Below are 23,423 nucleotides of genomic sequence, written 5' to 3'. Positions count from 1 at the left end.
CAATACTAAATATCTTTCTGTAATTCAAACTCAAAAAATTTATTGTTTAAAGGTTTGAATTATTAAAATTGAAAAAATAACGAACTAACTTTTTTTAATGTGTAAAACAGTTATATTGCTTCAATAAAAAGTGCTTTAAAATTTGATATTTTAATGATAAGTTTTGTTAATAATGAATCATTATATTCCACAAATTAGCTCTAATTGTCAGGTTGGTATTTTTTACTTAACTAATGTTGAGACGTTAACAATTGATCGTGTATACCCGAAATGGCTACCCTGTGGATCCTCCTCCTGTCTAGTAATAATGCTGCGCGTTGGGCAACTTTCACTAATAATTCTTGCAGGGGATCTAAATGGCTGCTCTACTGATTTTATCTGTCGTTCTCACCAACTCATTCACCTTAATGCACATCCTACCTGAAAATCAACTATTCTCAACATCATCTTAAGCAACCCTTGGAATTAGGAAAAATGAGGTTGACAATAATTAGCCAACCTCAATCTTTCAGAGGTTGGCAAAAAAAATTTAATACAAAGGTCTTACCATAAAACATAGAAACGAGGTTGGCAATATTTTGCCAACCTCAAATGCTTTAAGGTTGGCCGTTAGTTCGGCATTGCTGAATACCTACCTTAATTCCAAGAGTTGTCTTAAGTAATGGAAAAACTGATTTTTAGTGAAAAATCATAGAGATTGCAGATGAAGGACTAATCACCACCCCTATCTCTGGACATTAGCAAACCAATTAAACGATCATTTTCATAGTGTTTGTATCAGTAAGAAACAACCTCACCTCTAGTTCTTCATCTACTGAAAAGTAAACTCACCTTTTAACCCCCATTTTTACACTTGATAACATTCTCAACCAACTCAACATACTAAAGATAGGATCATCAGGACCAGATGATCTTTCTCCACTTTTACTCAAGTCTGCTTGCTTTGAAATTGCCCTATCACTCTGTTTCCTATTTAACTGCCTCATAGAAAACAGTTACCTACCTGACTAATGGAAATCAGCAAACATAATACCAATTCCTAAAATATCTAAGTTTTTGAATGCATTATTACAAGTTTCATTATCCATCAGACCAAGCACATATGGGTCTCAAACAAACAGTTCAGTTTCCTTCTAGGGCGCTGTACAATGGATTCTATTATTCAAATTATAGAGGACTGGAGTTATGTTAAAGATAATAACAAATCATTTTTTGCAATATTCTTTGATTTTGCAAAAGCATTTGGTCTTGTCAGTCATGCAAATTATTGTTCAAGTTAATAAATAATCTACCTAGCTGGCTCACTTCCTGTATTGCAGCTTACTTATCTTACTGTCGCCAAAGGATTAAAACAATTGATCTCACCACTGACTGGAAATTCATTGAAGACAGAGTAATTCAAGATTTCTTGGTCCAATTTTGTTCATTCTCTTCATTTCTGACATTAACTCCCATCTCCCACCTGAAATTATTCTCCAAAAATATTCTGACAACAGCCTAACTTGTATAATCTACAATAAAGTTCCTGCCAACTTACCTTAATCCATTTTAAATGGTGTTGTACTATGGTCTGTTGTCAATGGAATGAAACTTTATAGCTCTAAATGTAAAATCATTTGAATTAAACCTAGGTGCTCCGAAATTCAAGTTATACCTTCTCTCGTACTCAGCAATGCTAAGCTTAAAAATGTCAACTGCTACAAGTACCTTGGAATCATGCTCAATGAGAATCTTGATTGGGATAAACAATGCCAAAAGTGCACAACAATATAAAATCAGTACCATATCTACTCAAATGCCTTAAGCAAATGAGGCACACTCAACTCAACCTTCTACAAGTCTATAGATCTTACGGTATTAGTCACTTGATATATAGTGCTCCTGTTCTTACTTCATGCAGTCCTGCTGCAAAAACAAGAGATGCATTTCTATAAAAATGCCCTAAACATTATTGGAATTGATGTAACCAATTCGAGCAGCTTCAATATTAGTTTTTCCATTAAAGAGTTACTAGACAAGATCTGTATTAATCCTTAAAAGGATCCTTGCTGACTTATACCATCCTATAACCGCTAATTTAGTTCACACCAACAGCAGAAATCCAAGCAGATACCCATTTACTCTGAGCACTGCAAAGACCACCACCAATCAACAATCTTTTATTTAAAAATACCTTTGTATTCTTTGTTATGGTGTCAGCGACTTCTACCTGCCGCAAAACATTGGGAGCTCTACTGCCTTTTTAATACATAAATAATGCTTGCCTGCATTTTTGATAACCTTTTTTTTTAGTATTTAATGATGTATATAAAATTGTACAATAAAGATTTATAAATATAAATTAAATAAAAATATATATATATATACATATATAATGTTTATTTTGTTTATATGAAAAGCTAATAATTTTATTTTATAAAAATGTCGAAGAGCTACTAAATAAAAAAACAGAGTTGATTTCCAAATTTCCACGAAAATAAATTTCTATTAAGCAAACACAAACCTGAAGATTAGATACACGTGCTTGTAACAATAGTTTTTCTATTATTTTATCTTGTGGAGATAAAAGTGTAATAATGTCTAATTAACTTTTTTATTGCTTACAAAATTCCTTTTAAATTTTTTTTTTAAGAGAATCAAAAAGAAATCTGTATTTCAAGAAATTAAGTTATGCATATATTATAAAACATTTGACAGATATGAATCTTCTTAAAATTATTGATGAATTTTGTTGTGTGAATATTTTAGTTATAATTTTACATTATTTTGTTCATATTTTTTTCCTTAATAAAATTCTTAACAAGATTTCTACATTTAAAACATCAATAACATTTATTAACTCTATAGTATTCATTTAATCATTCATATTTTTATTTATTATATATTCATATATATATTTTTGATGGGAGAAAAGCCAGGATTCTTAAAGTATCTAAATATATCTACTACAGTTTTTTTGCTTTTTTTAATTCAAAACTTTTTCCTTAGTGGTTTACTTATTAATTTGATATTATTTTATGTTGCAAATGTTTGGCCTTTCCAAATTACACATTCTTGAGTATTTCTTAATGCAGTTTGAAGATTTTAATGAAGCATTGTACGGTTCACATCGTTGGTTGGATAGATTGTAACATTCCTTGCTTGTTTTGGTATCTATTTTAGCTCTAAATTGTTTAAATATTAGCAAATATAGGAGAGATTTGTACAGAAATAACCAGTGAAAACCGAAATGTATAATGAAGCAGCTTCAACTTCTTATTTGTTATTGTTTACAAAATAATAGATTTTAAGATTGCATCAAGAGGTACAAAATTTTGAGTTCTAATAGATTTTTTATCAAAAGTAATTTTTCATGAATAAATGCATCAAATTAAATTAGCTCAACAAATATATGCATATTTTATAATTGTATATAAAGTTAATTCTGTTGCAAATGTGTCACTTTGATTCTGTATTTTGTAATATGGTAATTAATATATTTTAGAAATGTTTTGTTATGCAATCATTAAAAAAACTATTAAAAAAATTACATAAATAGTTTGCAAATTTGTTTTGCATCTGTTTTTAGTTGTTTTAAGTAGTTAAGAGTTGATTCTGCCAATTGACTATGCTAAAATAACCTGTGGTAGTACTGAAATAACCAGTGTGGTTATTTAAATGAGTGTATATCAGTACAGCCACTGTCTTCTCACATGTCAAAAGTGCACTCTTCAGAGTGAATTGAGATATTTAGATATTTTATAGATTTGAGCAAGCTCCTCGAAAGTTAACAGCAAGTAATATGAACAGATATTTAAAAGAGAGAGATCATTACATTGTGACTATTTTGCACGCAAAAGTTGCGCAAAAATCATATGGTAATGAGAAAAGGTAAAATTTTTATATGTTGTTTACAAATCAAAATCATATTTAGGTATTTTTCAACTTTCACTCGTTTTAATTTAGTGATATTTGCAAAGAAATCAAAGTGCTAGGGGAAACTATGGTAATCAAAACTAAATAACTAAGAACCTAAGTGATTGAAAAGATTTAAATAAACCTTTTTTTAGATTTTCAAAAAGTTTTCAAAAATTCCTTGAATTATAATTGTCATTTAAAATTTGCGAGCTTTTTAATAAAATAATATAGTAAAGAAATAATAGCCTTATAGCTATGAATAGTTAGAGAATTTTTTTCTGAATTATATTAATATATTTATAATTTCAAATCAAGTCTAGATGCAGAATTATTTTAGTGTTAAAATGAGGCTATAAATCTGAGGCTTCATGTTTTGCTTGAAAGTGCCAAAATAAATACTAGCAGACTTCAAGTCAAATGCTGAGAAATAAAAAAAAAACTGTGTATAACTGTGTATATAAACAAAAAAATAAAATTGTATATTAATTTAATACTTAAATTTTAATGCTTTTCAAAAGTTGGCAAGAACCTTTTACACAACTAAGTCTGAAAAAGAAAAGAATTAAGCTGTAGTCATGTAAAAAAAACTCAGTGGCAGCTGAAAGATTTGCACCATCAGTCATTATTTTAAGCATAACTTCATAAAACAGTTTGTCTAAGCAGGTAGGAGGGATTAGGCTAGTTCTTCCATGTAACATTTTAGTTTGACATAAAAATGTTTTGCATAAAAAAGTTTTTCTGAATTATTTGCAAATTTCATCATCAAAAGCATAGATTTTTAATGAACACATATGATAACTAAAAATCATGTGCAGTACAACATAGGGCTGTTAATTTTTGAAATGAAAAAGCTGGTATCAACATTTAATCAAGTTGTTTCAAGTCTGATAGACAAAAAAAATTTCCACTCTAATTTTGATTGATTGAGCAAAAAACATGAAAACTTGAAATTTTACAAAAACATTGATTACAATTGTAATTTACAAGGAAACTTCATTGAGATTTCCATGCACTTATCATTACTACTTTGATAAATTTTTTGTCTTTGTTATGCTTAAGCCAATAGAGCTTCATCTATTGATTGGATCACTCTAAAGTTTCATGTTGTCATCCAACACATTTTACAACTCATCCAACACTATAATAGTTCTTTGAGAATTTAAACAGAAAGCAATTGAAGCACTTCCTTATCTTTATAATTCCAACTGGCAAAGGAAAAAGAGATCAAGCAACCACCCAGAGTATGAAAACAGGCTGTAAAGCTGTAGAATTTAACAGCATAAACTTGATTAGGAACATTAAAATCATTTAAATAGAATGTTTGTAAATCAAGACAAGAGAATTAGGAATGAACCATGTCAGAATTTAAAAAAGTTATTTATCTTTAAATTTACTTTAAAGATAATTAAATAGTTATCGTTATTTATGATAATGATACTGTTTCATAGGCATTACTTTCATGTTGTAGGGATAAAAATTCTTGCTACCACCTTTGTTCATTTACTTATTGATTGTGATTTGATGCAAAATTTAGTTTTCTCCTGCAGAAGATATAACCAGATTTAGAATTATATTTTGGGATATCCCAAAATATAATTCTATTTATAAACCAAATCTTATTGAGACGCTTCCCCCATTTATTTACTTTTACATGCTATCATTAAAAAAACTTTATCTCAAAACTAAACTGGTTTTAAAAATTAGAAAGTATAAACTCACTAATAAAAATACATTTAAAAATTCCCAACCACTTGTTTAAGACCCTCTTCCCCCTCTTCCCCCCTCCTTTTTTCCCTCTGTTTATTACATCCGGACAAATCCCACCAACCCTTTTATTCCCACCCCAAACCTTGTATTAAAGGATATTCTGGGATCATGATATCAAGTGGCTTTTCTTTTTTTTCTGTTTTTAAAACTATAGCATACAAAATATATAGCTAGGCAACAACTGTTAACTTACTAAGTTACCACACCACATAACATATTGCTAGGTTAGGCTAACAACACCACATAAAAAATTATGTAACTTCTTTTTTTTTCTTAAGTTTTTGAAAAAAATTTATTCAAAATTTTATATTATCTTTTTTTAGATTTTTTTGCCCACCACCATGCGTATATTTAAGTGGAAAAGGTTGGAAAAAGCGTAAGGAGGAGAAAGGTGAAAGCTGCCAATTATATCCATTTGTTTTTACCAATATTGGATCGCCAGATCAACCAGGTTTTCAACAATATGATATCAATGAAAAAGTTAGAACTTATGTTAAAACATCCAAAATGTTAATATAATCATTTATTTAATAATTTGTTAGACACTGACTCATTTTTACTTCATTGGGCTTAAAAACCTTTAGGAAAGTGAGATAAATTTTAATTTTGTCAGTTTTTTAATTATTTTTAGTTGTTAGTTTTAGTTGTTATAACTGTGTTTAATAGTTTGTCAATTATTTCATATTGTAGGAAAATATTGCATACTGTTCTGCAAAATCAATGTATATATCTGATGTAGATAAGCGTAAAAATTTTATAATACACTCTCAGCTTATATTTCAAGATGGAAAAAACTTGGGTATTTTTGATTCAAAAAGAATTAAGGTATTTAAGAATTTTTTCAAAAATTATACTTTTTTTTGTAAGCTAATTAATTGACAAGCAACTAAAATAAAAATTCATAATTTTTTTCATATTTTTAGACTTTCTTAAGAGTTTAATTTTTTATAATAGGTTATATCAAAACCTTCAAAAAAGAAACAGTCATCTAAAAATACTGAATGTATGTTTATCTTTTTTCAATATATTTTTCTGTTTTTTCGGTATATGTTTCTGTTTTATTGATAAGTGTATATGTTTTTTTTTTATGTATGTTGATGTTTCATTTGTATATTTAAGTTATTTGGTAATAAAAAATTTATTTATTGAATAATTATGTTTATTATTTAAATCAATAAAAAGTTTAAAGTATTTAGTAATTAAAAGTTTATTTATTTTAAATATTATAGTATGCATATCTTCAAATTCAAATGTTGCATTATTTAATCGTTTGCGTTCACAAACTGTAAGTACACGCTACCTTCATGTTGAGAATGATAATTTTATAGCAAGCAGTTTGCAATGGGGTTTTTTGTCAATTCATTTATGTAAGTAATTTTATATTTTTGAATTTTGTAGAAATTTGAGTTTTGTATTTTTTTTTTTGAATTTTGTGGAAAATGATAATCTTTTTAATTAATTGTTCACTTTTTTAAGTTTATTTTGAAATAAGTTTTAAGAAAAACTTACTAAAAATAATTATTTAGATATTTGCAAAAGGCAATGCTGGTTGTATTTTAACAAAAATTCTGATTTTTTTTTAAAGAAAAGAATATTTTTAAAGATGCATATATATTTTTTTCTTGAAAAATTGGTCCAAAAACTGGAAGGACTTAAATCCTAACAGAAACACCAAAGATACATCTGGACTCGAATCTTAACAGAAACACTAAAGAAAAATATGGACTCACATCTTAACAGAAACACCAAAGAAAGAACAAAAACAAAGTTGCAAAAGATAAGAAGAGACTAAAAGTGCAAGAAAAGAAAATACAAAAATTACACCTTAAAAATGCTGTTTTGCAGATTTATGCAATAAAATTTTTCTTTCAATTTTGCGCTTTGGTTGCGAAATTCACAAATTAAAAAAAAAACATTTCAATTAAGTCTGGTCTCTCCTAAGTTGACTTTTTTATTTTTATTTAGTGAATCATTTATTGTGTAAAAATGAATTTGTTAAAGAAAATGTTAAACATAGTAAACAATTTTCTAAGTTAATAAAATTGATTTAATAAAGTTAAATAAAAGTAAATTAATTTAAATGAGTTATAAATGAGTTGAAGTTATTAAAACAAAATTAAAAAAAGGTTTTATAAAACATGACTAAGTAAGTTAAAATATAATGTAACAAGATAGTTAAGAAATTAATTATTCTTATTCTTTTTTTTCTTGATAATATTTAAATCCTGAGGTTTTACGCAATTTAAGTAAATGCAATTTCAGGCTCATACTCTTGGGTAATCAGTAGGACATAAATATAACTGAGTGGATAAGTCTTAGACAAAATATTTTATATGAAAGTTGTTTAATATTGTATTTGTATATATACAAAAAGTGATAACAATTTTAGAACATGTTTGTATAACCTTTAATAAATATTTCTTATTAGGTAATGATAATGAACCTGATGGAGAAGAAGTCACTGTTAATGAAGGCATTGTGCATTATGGACAAACAGTCAAACTAGTTTTTGTGAAAACTAATCTTGCTACCCCAATGATGGTATTTTTTGTTGTCTAATTAAAAATTTTCATAGGTTAAAAAGCATTGTGGAAACCATGTACTTTGATTAACTGCATATGACAAAACAGTGCAGAAACTATGTAACCATGGAAACCATGCATCCTTAAATTTTATGTGCTTTTTTTGTTACAATTTGATGTTAAGTTTTTTCTAATATTAATAAGTGCAGCTTTTTGATTCCTAAATTTTTTTAGGATTACAGCTATTTCACAGTAGAGGATAAACCTAAATATTTCTATTAATCTATAACTATATAAAAATCTATATAATCTATATTAAAATAAAAAGAGCGAATTGACAAAAATATATAAATAGATAATAGCTAAAGTCAAATGAGTTTTAAATTATCTTTTTTGGGCTAGTAGATGTCTAAAAAGAAAAACATATTACACAATAATGATGTCTAGTTGACACTGTTTAGAAAGAAGTAATTCTTTTGTTTAACTAGTTTGTTATCTTCGTTGTTGTTATCCTTGTTGTCTTTTTACATACTAAAGCAAACATCACAAAAAACTACAAGGAACACTTTCTATAAATTTTCAAAAATAATTCATTAATTGTAATTAAAAAAATAAAAAATTAATCTGCAATTAGTAATTTGAAAATATTAAAATTTCCTTTAAAAAGGTGTTTGAATTTTCTTAAAAAATTTCTTGAATTCAAATTGTTTTGAAAACAACCTTATTTTCTGTGCTCAAAATCATCTCTACTCCATCTTCTGATCATCTATTATCTTGTATCCTCTAGTTTATATAGTCATTCAAAATTTTTCTTGCACAACGAGCTATTGTACTGAGTTGTTTTAGGTTTTCTTTTAATTTACATATTTCAGATTATACGCAAAGTTGACAAACAAACTGTTGTACTTGATGCTGATGATCCTGTTTCACAATTACACAAGGTTGCATTTTATGTAAAAGGTACCAATCGAAGTTATTTGAGTATAAATCAAGAAAAAGTTATAATGTTTCAGGTGCTTCTTTAAATTTTCATATATAGTATAGATAATTTGTCATTTATTTTTTGTAATTTATTTAACTCTGTCAAACAGGTAGATGTTAATTTTTTTAATTTCTTTTTTTAATTATTTTCTATATGAGCTTATAAAATGATTTTTTTGACATTTAGTGTGCTTTTAAAGTGTTTTATATTGCAATAAATTTCTTCAGTTTAAAACATAATGTTCATCAAAGTTTTTATTTACAATTTCAAGGCATCGCCGTGTTCCAAAGACCCAAAAAGAGATGTCATATCAGATGCTGCATCATGGACAATTATCAGTGCAGGTGATTAAGTTAAATACCAAATAATGACCAATTAGGGTAATTTACTCTGGTTTGATTGTATTTAATATAAATAAAGATTTTAAGTTTATTTAAATTATACATCTCTATGTTTAAATCATTTAAAAATTTTCTATAACTTTTGAGAGCATTTAATTAAGTTTTTAGAACATTTGTCAAAAACTTTTGCAAAATTTTAAAAATAACAGTTTTTACAAAATAGATTTTAAAAAATTTCAGTAAAAAATCAATAAGGTTTTTTTATAGGATTTTCAATACATTTGGAAAAAGTTAAGTTTCATATACTGTGAAAAATTATGCATTATACTGTAAAAAATTAACAATAATACTGTAAAAAATAATATTTTTATAAAATATATATAATAAAATAATAAAAATAATAAAATTTTAATATAATTTTTTACAATTTTTCAAAATGATTTAAAAATGACATCAGTAAATATAAAAATAAAGGTAGAATTTAGAGATGTGTCATGCACCCAGCTTAACCTCTGTTTTTTTTTGGATCCAAGCTGAACACTTTGCAAATCTATATATTTCAAGTAACTGCCAAAACTGCCAAAATAATTTGATTTGGGTATCTGGAACATATATACCTGGTACCCAAGAAAATTTCCAGAATAGATGTGGGAATTTTTCCCTGCTACTCTGAATATAAAAGTGCTGGGTATTTTTACTTTTTTAAACATAATTACTTTTTTAAACATAATCATCTTTTAAATTTTAAACACAAATCATTAATTATACTTAGCCTTTTGTTTGTAATACTTTAACCTTTTTTTTTTGTTGTTTTGTTAAACCATTTTTAATTCATTTTTTAGTATATTACTCCGAGGTTGAGAAAAACTACCAAAAAAAATTTAAATTACTAGGACAACCTACAACAAAAAACTTCTTTTTTAAAAAAATCAACTTTAAAATCATCTGATCATAAAAAAAAATTTTCAACCAATCAAAAGAAAAGAGTATTTAAAAAATTGATAATAAATGCTTGTATAAGACATGAAAAGTCAATAATCAACAAGTAAAAGTTAAACCGAAACTACTATCCAAATATACAAATATAAACATACAAATATGAAAGTAACTAAGTAAATAAGTAAGTATATGCAAATAGACAAATAAACAAGTTAAAAAGACAACAAAGAGTTTAATAATGTTTGTATTTAAATGGCTTCCAGTATCAATTAAAAGTAAGGCAGTCTTATTACCACTTCTTTTTAATTTATCAAAGACATGCCTGAATTAGTTAACTGTATCTGTAAGCTATTTGCAGATGACAGTAAATTATTTGCCATAATCAAAAATACAATATTTAGTATCAAATTGTATTCCTGTTTATAAAACTTAAAAATTTATAAAAAAATTTGTATTTAGTTTTTAAACTTAAAACTTTTAAAACTTAGTAAATTTAAAAACAAGTACAATAGTTTATTGTCAATTTTTTAACTACAGTTAGCAACTATACTTGTAGAATTTCTAGAATTATATTATATTTTACTATAGTTCTAGAATTATATTATATTTTACTATAGTTCTAGAAATCCTACTCTGCAAAGGTTTGTATTATCTTTGCTGTGGAGAAATAAATAAAAAAGTTAGTATTTTTTTGAAAACTCTTCGACATTAAAGAAAGAATTATGTTTGAGATGATTTGCTGTAAATGATGTGATTCAGAATTTACTAAACCAAGTCCTTGAAATCTTGTTGTTCATTATGCAAAGCATGGTTTTTTTAGAATTGTTTCTAGATTGCAGAGCAAATGTAAAAAGTTTCTAGAATGCAGGTATTCATAAAGGGAGGAAAAAAAAAAGTATGAGAAAACAAGTTTTAAAATTTAATTTTATCTATGTTTAAAGCAAAGATTAATTACAAACAATATAATACTTTTGTTTAAGAAAAAAGAAAAAAAGAAACAAGTTCCAGAAAAATAATTTTAAAAAAGCAATCTTTCTATTAAAATATTTTACATATCATTTTTTAAAAATATATTGTTATCTATTTATTAGATATTTATCTTTAGATAAAAGTACTTACAGGTTTTGTGAGGGAGCTGGTCCAGTTCAAAGCAAAATTGCTCCAGTTCCATTTGTTTCTAATTTGCATGTAAGCTCTGTATTTTTTGTTGTTGCATAAACTTGTTTTTTTTTTAAAAATAAAGCATTTAAGTTAGCATTTTGTTATTTACAGTTAACTGGAGGGGGTGATGTTGTTACAATGGAGGTCAATGGTGAGAAATTTACTTCAAACTTAAAAGTTTGGTTTGCTGATGTTGAGGCTGAAACTATGTATAGGTATTTTAAAATTAATTGTTAAAAATTGAATAAATTATTATTTTTATTGATTAATTTTGTTTTTTATAGATTGAGAGTTATAATACAGGGTACTAATTTATCTTAAAACATTAATAGTATTATTATTAATATAATAATATTAATAAATAATAACAATAATAAAAATAAAGTTATGAAGTAAAGATAGAAACAAATATTTTTAGTTTTTATTATAGGCAAAACAAATCAATTTTAGAAAAATAAATTTTCTCTAAAATTGAAATAATATTTCATTGTTTGGCTAAATTTGACATTTGTTTACTAAATGAAAAAAACAGCTTTGTTGGTAAATTACTAAACAGTGTCATAGATTGATCTCTAAATGGAGAGAACAGCTTTTTTTGGGCAATTACTAAATGTAAAGCATTATAGGTTATTTAGTAAATAAAAAGTAATGGAAATCCAATGCTGGAAATTTTTACGTATAGTGAATACACAAAAGTTTAAATGTGTTTTGTTTTGAAAGTGTAAAAAAACTTGTTAAAAATTTTGCTTGATCAATTTTAATTCTAAAGAGCTTATTTGCAATGTAAAAATAAGATTTCTTTCTTTTTTTTTTTATTCACTCTTTGTATTACTTTTTATTATTTTTACTTATTATTACTTTTTATTTACTTTTTTTACTCTGGAATGCATCTTTGATGATTGATTTGAATTGATTGAAAAGTTTGGCGATTGATTTAAATCGTTTGAAAACTGATTGAAGTGCAAGTAGGTTTGAAAATTGTGAATTGTGTTTGCTATTGGTAAAATGTGTTTGTTATCAGTGAAGTGTTTGTTATTAGTGAAGTGTGTTTGTTATTAGTGAAGTGTGTTTATTATCTGTGAAGTGTATTTGTTGTTGATAAGGGCTTTTGTTTTTACTTTTCTCCTATCATTTGTTTTCATTGAAAAATTTCAATCCAGGATGTAGTGATTTCTTTTCAAAAAATTTATTTACCTTCTTTCACTTTCATATTTGTAGTCATATTCTTTCAAAAGAAAATTTTTTTTCAGTCTTTCAGTCTAACATACTTTTAAAACTGTTAAATTGATCCAAAGTATTGTTTGATATTTTTCATTGTTTCTTATGAAATTCTTCAGTTTTCTGCTTACTCTCATTTTCTTTTAAAATTGCTCAAATTTTAATTTTATAGAGCCCACATTAAAGTTACATACAACTTTTTAGAGTTGTATGTAACTTTAATTAGAGTCTTGTACTTCTTTGTAGTGTTCTTTCAAAAGATATATATTTTTTATATATAGAAATATTAAGTTTTTGTAACAGACTAGCACTTATGCAAAAAGTTATATAAAATCTTTCCTATTAAATTGTTTAGCAAAAGAACAAACTTATCAAGTTTTTGTTCTTTAACAAATAAAATGACCATAACCTTACACCAGCACTTACAGATGTTTTGGTCTAACTAAGCATTTGTTTGGAAGTAAACGTAAATATCTTTGTGCCATGCTAACTTTTTGTCTTTTTAAATGTGTTTTCCTTGACCTCCAGATGACTATTGACTTCTAAAAATGATAGCTTTTGTTGCTCTCCTTCTGCCCTAAGCATAATTTGAACACTTTTTCAAATCCTTAGCCTGATTGGTAGATCCATGTATTATGTGTTGCCGCTTGACCTATGACATACTCATAAGTTTTCTTACCATGAACAACAAAGTGGAGTGGTTTCTGGTCAACACTGAGTTTTTATGCTGGTTGTTAGCGTCACTATTGCTGTCAAATCATGGACCTTGACACCTGTTTTGATTACATTTACACTTTTCTCTGTATGTCACATATGTTGGAACTATTTCTTTTTTATGTTTCTTTTTGTTCCTTTGTTTAGATTTCATTTATGATGTTTTTTTCCACTTTTGGATTAATTTCTAATTGTGTTATCCTAACTTTATCAAAGTTTGGAAAATACAATTATGTATTGAAAAAACCAAAATAAGATTTTATGCTTAGCGATGGGTTTAAATCCACGAAATCATCCGGGTGTTCAGAGGACGTCGCACTAAACCACTAGGCTATTGAAAATTTATAACATATAGAAAAACAAATCAAATTATAACCTTTTTAAACTGATTGTAATGGTTTAACATTTTTAAAGGGTACTTTAATCAAGTCCAACTATATCGCATAGCAGCATTTCATAGAAATTTATAAAAGAAATATTTAAAAACCACAATCATTTATAAAAATATATATATTTATTTAAATGTGAAAAAATCTGCTTATATAACGTTATGTACAAACTTCTGTAAGTTTAAACGTCAGTTTAGACTTACAGAATTATTTTTAACATTTTTAATTTATATATATATGCAACAGTTAAACAAACATCAACACAAGTTTCTTTCCTCATTTTTCATTCTCCTTAGCTTCATAAAAAGACATTACATTACTAAATTTTTAAAACTTTTTTAGCAATTAAAAGTCTTTTTGTTTATACTGTTTTGAATTTTTGTTATTTAGGATATTTCATTTTAAAAAAATCAATAAGATTAAAAAATAAAAATGATATTTTAGTACCCAAGTAAACTATTTTATTATCCAAATTTGATGACTATTAACATACCGCTCAGAGAGCATCATACCTAAGCATCGAGCTACTAATGCTTTCGATAAGATTTCAAAATAAATTCTTTTATGAAAATTAATAATAGTTAATAATATGCCATGACTCCTAACTCGCCCACCCCTCCCTTGATAGTTCTGCTTGCTGGAATTTATGTTCTAATTTAATAATCCGCTAAAACCGGTATTAAACAGCTTCATTAAATTTTTTTTTTTGTTGAGAATTTATTATAGAAAAATTGCTACAAGGAAAATCTTATAGATAGAATTAATTTATTTGACATACCTGGCTCCCCGTGACCCATTTTCCGAGTCCTCTTTTGTTTTGTAAATAAATGTAATCCTAATGAAAGTTTGAAATTTTTTAATTTCTTAACGTAGGAAGATGTTTAACTTTTTCTTTCGAAATAAATAAACAGGGTAAGAGTTCTAAAAAGCTCCAAGTATGCGAAAAAAGTACGCATGTTAATTTTTTTTTTTTTGTTGCTCTAAAAGCAATATTTCAATAAATTATTTATACATACATACATTCATACATAAATAGATAAACTGGTATATAATCAGTTTATGTATTTGTAATAAACTATAAATACTATAATAAACTGGTAATAAATAACTGTTAAAAGAAATGCAGGTAAATTTTTAAAAAATGAAAATTTAAATAAATAGTTTTTAGCATTATATAAATTATTTTAAAATAGAAATGAATACTTCTTTATAATCTACACCCAAAGCTGCATAAGAAAAAAATATTTTTATTTTAATAGTAAATTCTTTTATTCAGTTTTGTATTTAAATAAAAAGTATATGTGAGCTATTGAAAGTATTAATATCTAAAGCTCTTTTGAAACAACTAAATTATCGAAGTCACTTAGTATATGATTTTATAACAAGAGACGAGCGATCGTTTTTTAGAATTATTTTAATATTTTATTAACATTAATAGAACTTAATGTTCTTTTAATTTTCTATTATTTTAATATTGTTTTTGATTTTTGCAGGAATGACGTTTAAATTTCTTTTTATTACTTATTTGACTGTTTTTTTGTGATAACGATATTTACGATTATTTTAGAAGTAGCGAAACACTCATTTGTCTAGTGCCTGATGTTTCCTTGTTTAAAGATCGATGGAAATATAAGCAATCGGATTTTAGTGTGCCTGTTTCTTTAGTAAGAGATGACGGCGTAATATATCCTACGGATTGTACGTTCACGTTTACTCCTGAACTTTATTTTACCGATGAAGCTGGTTTACATGAAAGAATATCTCGCTATGTTGCTCCCACTAAACTGCTTTAATTTGTGCAGATTTTTTTTTTATGACTAGTAACGAAAACTGTGGGCTTTGTTCTCTATGGATTTCTATAGTTTTACGTTTTAGGATGCAAAAAGAAAATATTAGCATAGTTAGATTTTAAAATGACACGAATTATGTAAATATGAAAAAATGTTTTATTTATTTTTTTATTAAGTGCATATACAAGCATCAGAGTAAAAAATTTTTTTAACCTTATATTATTATTGTATATTATTGTGTGAGAAAAAAGTTGTAGTTATCGTATTAGCTTATGGTTGCACATTTTGTATTATAATAACATTCAAGCATTATTTGCATTTTATTTTTGCATTTTTGGTGTAACCAATGCTTTGGACAAATACGTTTTGCCAAGCAATAGCGAAGTGGTATTTGCCAAGCAATAGCGAAGTAATATAGGTAGTGTATAAGGGTGTAGTGTATAAGGGTGTAGTGGTATTTTAGTTGCAAAACTTATTCACGTCAGCTCAAAATCAGCTCAATTACTCAAACAAAAAAAATAGGAAGAAATCGATAAGAAAAAAATTTAAAAAGAGTAAAATAATACAAATAGTAAAAATATTTTTATTTGATATCATAAGTTCTAGTATAATATATATATATATATATATATATATATATATATATATATATATATATATATATATATATATATATATATATATATATATATATATATATATATATATATATATATATATAGACACATACATGGGCAATTCCACGTGAAAACATCCAGGGCATGCAACCCTAAGTCTCAGAATTTGCTGATTTTTGCACCACTCAAAGATTTTAGTAAGTTATGAACATCCCCAAAATTTTATCATCTAATTCCAACCCGTTCCAAAGATATAGCTATTTTAACTTTGACATGAACCATCAAAAATCCGCCATTTTGTAAAATGGTTTTGGACATTTGTTAGATGCGAGTTGGAAAGCTGAAAATTTGTACCTATACATATTTTGGGCCAAGGAATCCAATGAAATAACTTAAAATATTTAAAAAAGAACATAACACCTAAAATTTAAACGTTTATCACAATTGCACTGGGGCGAGTCCAATCACAAAAATGCCGATGTAGCTCGATTTTTTTATTTTTTTTTATTTTTAGAAGTTATCCTGAATAGTTAAGTTATAGTTATTACAAAGAATTGTAGAGTGGTCTTTTCTAAAACAGAAATAAAAACATGGTCAAATCTACTTAAATTTATTACTTAAAAGACAGTTGTTTTAATAAATCAAAAGAGATAAAAAAGGTGGTAACTTGACAGTTTTGTAACTGAAACAGTTTTGGTTATATTCAACTGTTCATGTAGATATTTTAGACTTGTTGTTTCTGTTTCCTTAGTAGTTTTATTATTTTTCAGGAATTTAAATTTAGGAATGTTTATAAACATGAATGTTGATTAATGACGTAAACTTTTCTAATCCTGAACAACCTTGACCACATGCATGAATTGAATAAATTATAATTTTTTTTTAGGGATAATAAATAATAGAATATTAATAAAATGGAATCTTGTGGATTCGGAAAAGCTTTAAATGATGACTGCCACAAAATATATTTTGTACGAAAAAAAGGTTTTAAAGATTTTTGTAATCTAAAAAAAATTTGTAATTTAAAAAGAAGGTTAAAGGTATATATATATATATTTATATATATATATATATATATATATATATATATATATATATATATATATATATATATATATAGTCTAATATTTACATTTAGAAGCAGAGAATGTTTTTAAAAATTAATGATTTTATTTTAGGTCAAACAACCATATCTCTTGAAATGGCTCGTAATCTTAAATCTAAAAATCTAGACTGTATACCAGGATGGAAATTTTGCCGCTCATGTGTTAAATTTCTTTCAAATTGTGATAATGCAATGGAGTGTAAAATTGATGGTGATGTAGCATTTGTCAACGATGATAAACAACAGTTAGACAACTCTTTAATATTAATTGGAGTCTCACCAATTAAAGTTCATGGTGTCGCAAAGCATCAACGAGTTGTAACAGCAAAAAAAAAAATAGGCAAAGCCTACACAAAAATGGAAGAAGTAGTAGCAATGGCTTATGGATTAAATATAGATAACTTTAGTGTAGCTTCAACTTTTTCCTGTCATGATACAGATAAAAAAAAAGCAAATGATCTTGATCAATTGACAACTTTAATGAAAGAAAATCTTAAAGTTGAGCCATTAAAAAGAAAAATTCAAATATTAACTCTTACACCTGAATCTTGGTCTAGAAAATATGCTTCAGAATACTTTGAAGTTTCTGAACATCTTATACGTCGTGCTAGGAAACTTAAAAGTGAAAATGGGATTCTTGCTATACCTGATAAAAAAATAGGCCATAATATACCTGACTTTCTCACAGCTTTGGTTCAAGATTTTTATCAACAAGATGAATATTCTAGAATTATGCCTGGTAAAAAAGATTGTGTTAAAGTTAAAGGTGGTCCTCCACAACAAAAAAGATTATTGATGTGCAACCTTCATGAACTTTATATTGATTTTAAAAGTAAATACCCTAATTTTAAAATCGGATTTTCAAAGTTTTGTAGTTTGCGTCCAAAATGGTGTATTAGTGTGGGACCAAGCGGTACACACTGTGTATGTGTTTGTATTCACCATCAAAACTCAATACTGCTTGTAAATGCTAACCAATGGAATGTTACATACAAAGATTTAATGTCAAAATTAGTATGTGACACAAGCAATAATGAATGCATGATTCATAGATGTGCCAAATGTCCAGGTTTTGATAACTTAAAGGAGTTTTTAGATGAGGAATTAAGTGAAATTGACGAAGAAGAAGAAATTCAACTTAATCAATGGGAAAGTACTGATAGATCACAATTAGTTACTCAGACAGCTAGCTTATTTGAATATAAAGAACTAGTTGTTTCTCACATTAATCAACTAACTTCACATTCATATATTGCTAAATGCCAAACTCGCTATTTGAAAGAGCTTAAAAATAGTTTAGGTAAAAATGAATGTATTATACTGGCAGATTTTGCTGAGAACTATCAATTTGTAATACAGGATGAAATACAAAGTTACCATTGGAATAAACAACAATGTACATTACATCCAGTTGCTATATATATATATTTTAAGGAAATTTTTAAACCAAATATTCAGCATAAGTCGTTCTGTTTTTTAAGTGATGACAATGACCATGATACATGTTTTGTGTATGAATTTCAAAAGAAAATTGTAGAGTACATTAAAGAATATTTAGTGGATATTAATAAAGTTTATTATTTTTCAGATGGATGTTCTGCTCATTTTAAAAATTATAAAAACTTTATAAATCTATGCCACCATAAGGAAGATTTCGAGATTACAGCTGAATGGGTATTTTTTGCAACCAGCCATGGAAAATCCCCTTGTGACGGCATAGGTGGTACCATTAAAAGGACAACAGCAAGAGCAAGTTTACAAAGACCATTGGAGAACCAAATATAGACAGTTGATGATATGCTTGACTTTTGCATCGCCAATATAAACACAATCATATTTTATAAAATTACCAAAGAAACAGTATCAGCAAGGCGACAGCAACTAAAGGAGCGATTTGAAACAGGCAAAACTGTTCCAGGGACCAGAAGTTACCACCATTACATACCCATTTCAAATTTTGAAATTAGTTTTAAACGAACAAGCGAGCATGAAGGTGTAGACAGATTTATATTGTCAAAAGCAGCAATGTCTGATGCTGTAATTGTACCAAATCTAAATGATTTTGTTGCATGCAAGTACGATTCCTTTTGGTGGGTAGGCATGGTTACAGAGATAGATATTACAACAAATGATATTCAAATGAAGTTTATGCACCCTCACGGGCCTTCTCAAAGCTTCATTTGGCCACAGAGAGATGATATCTGTTGGGTACCATTGTCGAGTTTAATTGTAGTAATCAATGTCCCAACAACAAGATCAGGGCGAACATATAACATTGATGGATTGATTATAACACTATAACTAATAAATTTTAATTTTTTTAGTTTTTAGTTATTAAATATACATATTACTTTTATTTCTTGACTTTTTTTTCAAGTGCTCTTCTTGTCTTAGAGTTTTTATTTCTTTTCAAATTTTTATCTTTGTTTGATAAAAATGAAAATAATGTTTTATAATTAATACATTTAAGTATATTTGACGATGTTTTTATTTCTGTTTTAGTAAAGACCACAATCAGATACTTTGTAATAACTCCAACTAAACTATTCAATACAACTTCTAAAAAAAAAATAATTCGCAACATACATCTTTATTAATATAATTCTCCCCCTTTTTAAACTTTAATTTTTTAGGATCAGATTTTAAAAAATTACAAAGGAAACAGAAACAACAAGTCAACAATAACTACATGAACAGTTGGATATAGTCAAAACTGTTTCAGTTACAAAACTGTCAAGTTACCACCTTTTTTTATCTCTTTTGATTTATCAAAATAACTGTCTTTTAAGTAATAAATTTAAGTAGATTTGACCATGTTTATATTTCTGTTTTAGAAAAGACCACTCTACAATTCTTTGTAATAACTATAACTTAACTATTTAGGATAACTTCTAAAAAAAAAAAAAAAAAAATCGAGCTACATCGGCATTTTTGTGGTTGGACACGCCCAAGTTTAATTGTGATAATCGTTTAAATTTTAGGTGTTATGTTCCTTTTTAAATATTTTAAGTTGTTTCATTGGATTCCTTGGCCCAAAATATGTATAGGTACAAATTTTCAGCTTTCCAACTCACATCTAACAGAGACTATGTTCAAAACCATTTTACAAAATGGCAGATTTTTGATGGTTAATGTCAAAGTTAAAATAGCTATATCTTTGGGACGGGTTGGAATTAGATGATAAAATTTTGGGGATGTTCATAACTTATTAAAGTCTTTGGGTGGTGCAAAAATAAGCAAATTCTGAGACGGGTTGCATTTTCAAAAAAAAATTGGATGTTTTCACGTGGAATCGCCCACATATATTTATATATTTTTTATTTTATTTACCTTCCCAAGGCCGCACTATGCGTCACTAAGCGTAAATAGGATTTTTCATTCCTTGAAGATTTTTCCAATTTTAACTTTCAAAATATTTTTTTTATGGAATTAGGTTATTTAAAAAAGGACTATTTATAAAATTTAAAAAAAAGAATAAAATTTTTGCGGTATTTCTTTTTCAAGAGGGGAAATTTTTGGGTTAAAAAAACACATTTTTGATAAATTTTTGAGTTGCTTATAAAAATCAAACCTTTGTATTACACTTTTATATTATCAACTTAATGATATATTAATTAAAAGCCAAAAAGTTAAAAAAAAAAAAAATCATAATAGTATTTTTTTATTTTATTTCAGTCCGCAAATATTAATGGATTGTATTAATACGGAGGTATATCAGCCAGTTTTATATTTGATACAAATTTATGTAACAAATCGACTTTTTATTAGTAAAAATATTCTGGCTATCACTGTAGTAAGATACGGGTGTGAATTTTGTAGAGAACCAACTCAGATTCAGAGATTATCTTTTTCGGGATATTTGTTTCAACTTTTAGTTTCCGGATTTCCCCGTAAATACAAATTTAAATATTGAAGAGTTGCCTTAATTTGAAAACTTTCATTTTTATTAGAATAAAGCGTCTCATAGCTATATTTTGGATTTTTCTAGTTAAACGTCTTATTTTCTACTTTTTGAGAGTTTTTGAAAGTTATCTCTAAAAAATGCACATGCATCATTTAAAGCTTTTATTCGTAATTTTTCTAGGTGATCGTTCTTCGTGTTAATATTAATTGCACAGGGTAAACTACACTGGTTTGGATTACACGGCTTTTCGCGTTTAATGCAATTGGATTTAAAATACAAGTAAGAATATAAACTTACTTTATAAGTTGCTGTAAGCACGACAATGCAGTGATTTATCAAAATAGTCCAAATTTTTCTTGATCGGAACTATAAAGTTTTCCTTACTTAACCAGTGATAAAATTAATGAGTTAAAAAAATAAAATAAAATAGTTTAAAAAATTTTAAATTAAATAGTTACAACCATAATCTTTAAAATTAATATTTTATTTTGTGATTTTTAAATATTAAAATAAAAGGACGTCATAATAGTTAAAGCTTTTATACAATTTATTATTTGTAGAACTTAAAACTTGGTTTTGTGAGTTTACTGGTTGTTTTTTTTTAAAGAAGCGATTAAGGAAGTAAAGTGCTCCAATTTGAGAAAACGGTTTCCTCGATTGAAACAAAATAGTCTTGATAAAACCGAATAAATTTCCAGCAACAGTGCAATCGATCAGGTCAAATTGAAAAATACTACAGTGATCGAAATTTACTTAGCCGCACACAACTTTTATTCGAAATTTTAATTTTTAAGGAAAATTTATTAGGTAAAAAAGAAAATATGATTTTTATTGTATAGCTTAGTTATTAAGTATTTTATTAGTAAAGTATTTATAATAAAAATATATCACATTAAAAATAGAAAAAAAAAATAATAAGGAATGCACTTTTTATATGCGAATTTTCGTTAGACACACTTTTAAAAATTAAATAATGAAAAGGAAAAAAATATTTTTTTTAAATTTTAATATTTGGTGGGTCCTCCGTGGTTCTTAATCACTTCAAAAATTCTATTTGGCATTGAATTAATGAGCGATTGGAGTGTCATTGGTTGAATTTCTTGCCAACACCTATTGACTTCACCTCGAAGCTCTTGAATGCTGCTAAATTGTCGTCCATTTTCATAAACCTTTCGAGATAAGATTCCCCAAAGGTTCTCAATTAGATTGAGATCTGGACTATATGCAGGCCATCTCATCACTTCGATGTTTTTGGATTCAAACCATGCCATAGTTTCTCTTGATTTATGAATGGGTGCATTGTCTTGTTGGAAAATGACTTGATCTTCCAAGTTATTTTCCAAAAAATCGATTAAGACATCTTCTAATAAATCTGTATAATTAGTGGATTTCATTTTTGTTGATATAAAACATATCGATGTCTTTCCATTGATACAAAATGCTGCCCATGTCATTAATGATCCACCACCAAAATTGCGTGACAAACGAGGTGCATTGTTTTTTCGCAAATCATGCCAGTAATAGCTAAAACCATCTGGTCCATCAAGATTAAACTTCTTTTCGTCAGAAAATACGACATATTTCCACTTTTCTCCAAAATCCATATATTTTCTGGCGAATTCAAGTCGTGCTTCTTTGTGTATTTGCTTTAAACATGGTTTTTTTAGTGGTTTTCGCCATTTTATATTATCAGATCTTGACAATATTTGTTGAACACGTCTAGGAGTGATTGTCAAACTTACTTCTGATATGATTTGACTCGCAGTTAACTTTTGTTTTGTCGCTAATTGTCGAATTTGTTCCACGTTCCTTTTCGTTATCTTGTAGTTTTTACGTATTTTTTGATTGACGCCATATACTGACCCAAGTTTCAAAAAGTTTCTAATCACCTTTTCAGATCGTCCAATTTTTCGTCCAATTTCTCTATTAGATAACCCGGAATCCTTATATGCTTTAATTAAACCTTTTTCATGGTCATTTAAAAATTTTCCATGTGCCATTTCACTAAAAATATGAAACATTAAATTTTAAATTTATGAAAAATATTTTTATAAGTCAATTATGAAATTACATACAA

General features: G+C 26.7%; 1 protein-coding gene across 3 annotated transcripts in view; it reads left to right on the top strand.

Annotated features, from left to right (window-relative positions):
• LOC136071944 (recombining binding protein suppressor of hairless-like) overlaps nucleotides 1–15,988 on the top strand; it is a 50,404-nt gene extending 34,416 nt beyond the window's left edge. For all 3 annotated transcript variants that reach the window (XM_065797850.1, XM_065797851.1, XM_065797852.1), the window contains 11 exons: nucleotides 3,745–3,870; nucleotides 5,988–6,144; nucleotides 6,355–6,489; nucleotides 6,619–6,667; nucleotides 6,894–7,031; nucleotides 8,093–8,205; nucleotides 9,059–9,199; nucleotides 9,440–9,512; nucleotides 11,554–11,636; nucleotides 11,721–11,824; nucleotides 15,498–15,988. In XM_065797850.1, coding sequence (XP_065653922.1) covers nucleotides 3,745–3,870; nucleotides 5,988–6,144; nucleotides 6,355–6,489; nucleotides 6,619–6,667; nucleotides 6,894–7,031; nucleotides 8,093–8,205; nucleotides 9,059–9,199; nucleotides 9,440–9,512; nucleotides 11,554–11,636; nucleotides 11,721–11,824; nucleotides 15,498–15,723 — 1,345 coding nt within the window. In that variant the 3' untranslated portion in view covers nucleotides 15,724–15,988. The remainder of the gene's footprint in view (nucleotides 1–3,744; nucleotides 3,871–5,987; nucleotides 6,145–6,354; nucleotides 6,490–6,618; nucleotides 6,668–6,893; nucleotides 7,032–8,092; nucleotides 8,206–9,058; nucleotides 9,200–9,439; nucleotides 9,513–11,553; nucleotides 11,637–11,720; nucleotides 11,825–15,497) is intronic.
• Nucleotides 15,989–23,423: the final 7,435 nt, after the last annotated feature.

This window comes from Hydra vulgaris, chromosome 05 (genome assembly GCF_038396675.1).
Source record: "Hydra vulgaris chromosome 05, alternate assembly HydraT2T_AEP".
In the NCBI taxonomy this organism is placed as follows: Eukaryota; Metazoa; Cnidaria; class Hydrozoa; order Anthoathecata; family Hydridae; genus Hydra; species Hydra vulgaris.
Note: the sequence above shows the minus strand (reverse complement) of the source record. Positions and strands in the feature narration are given on the sequence as shown.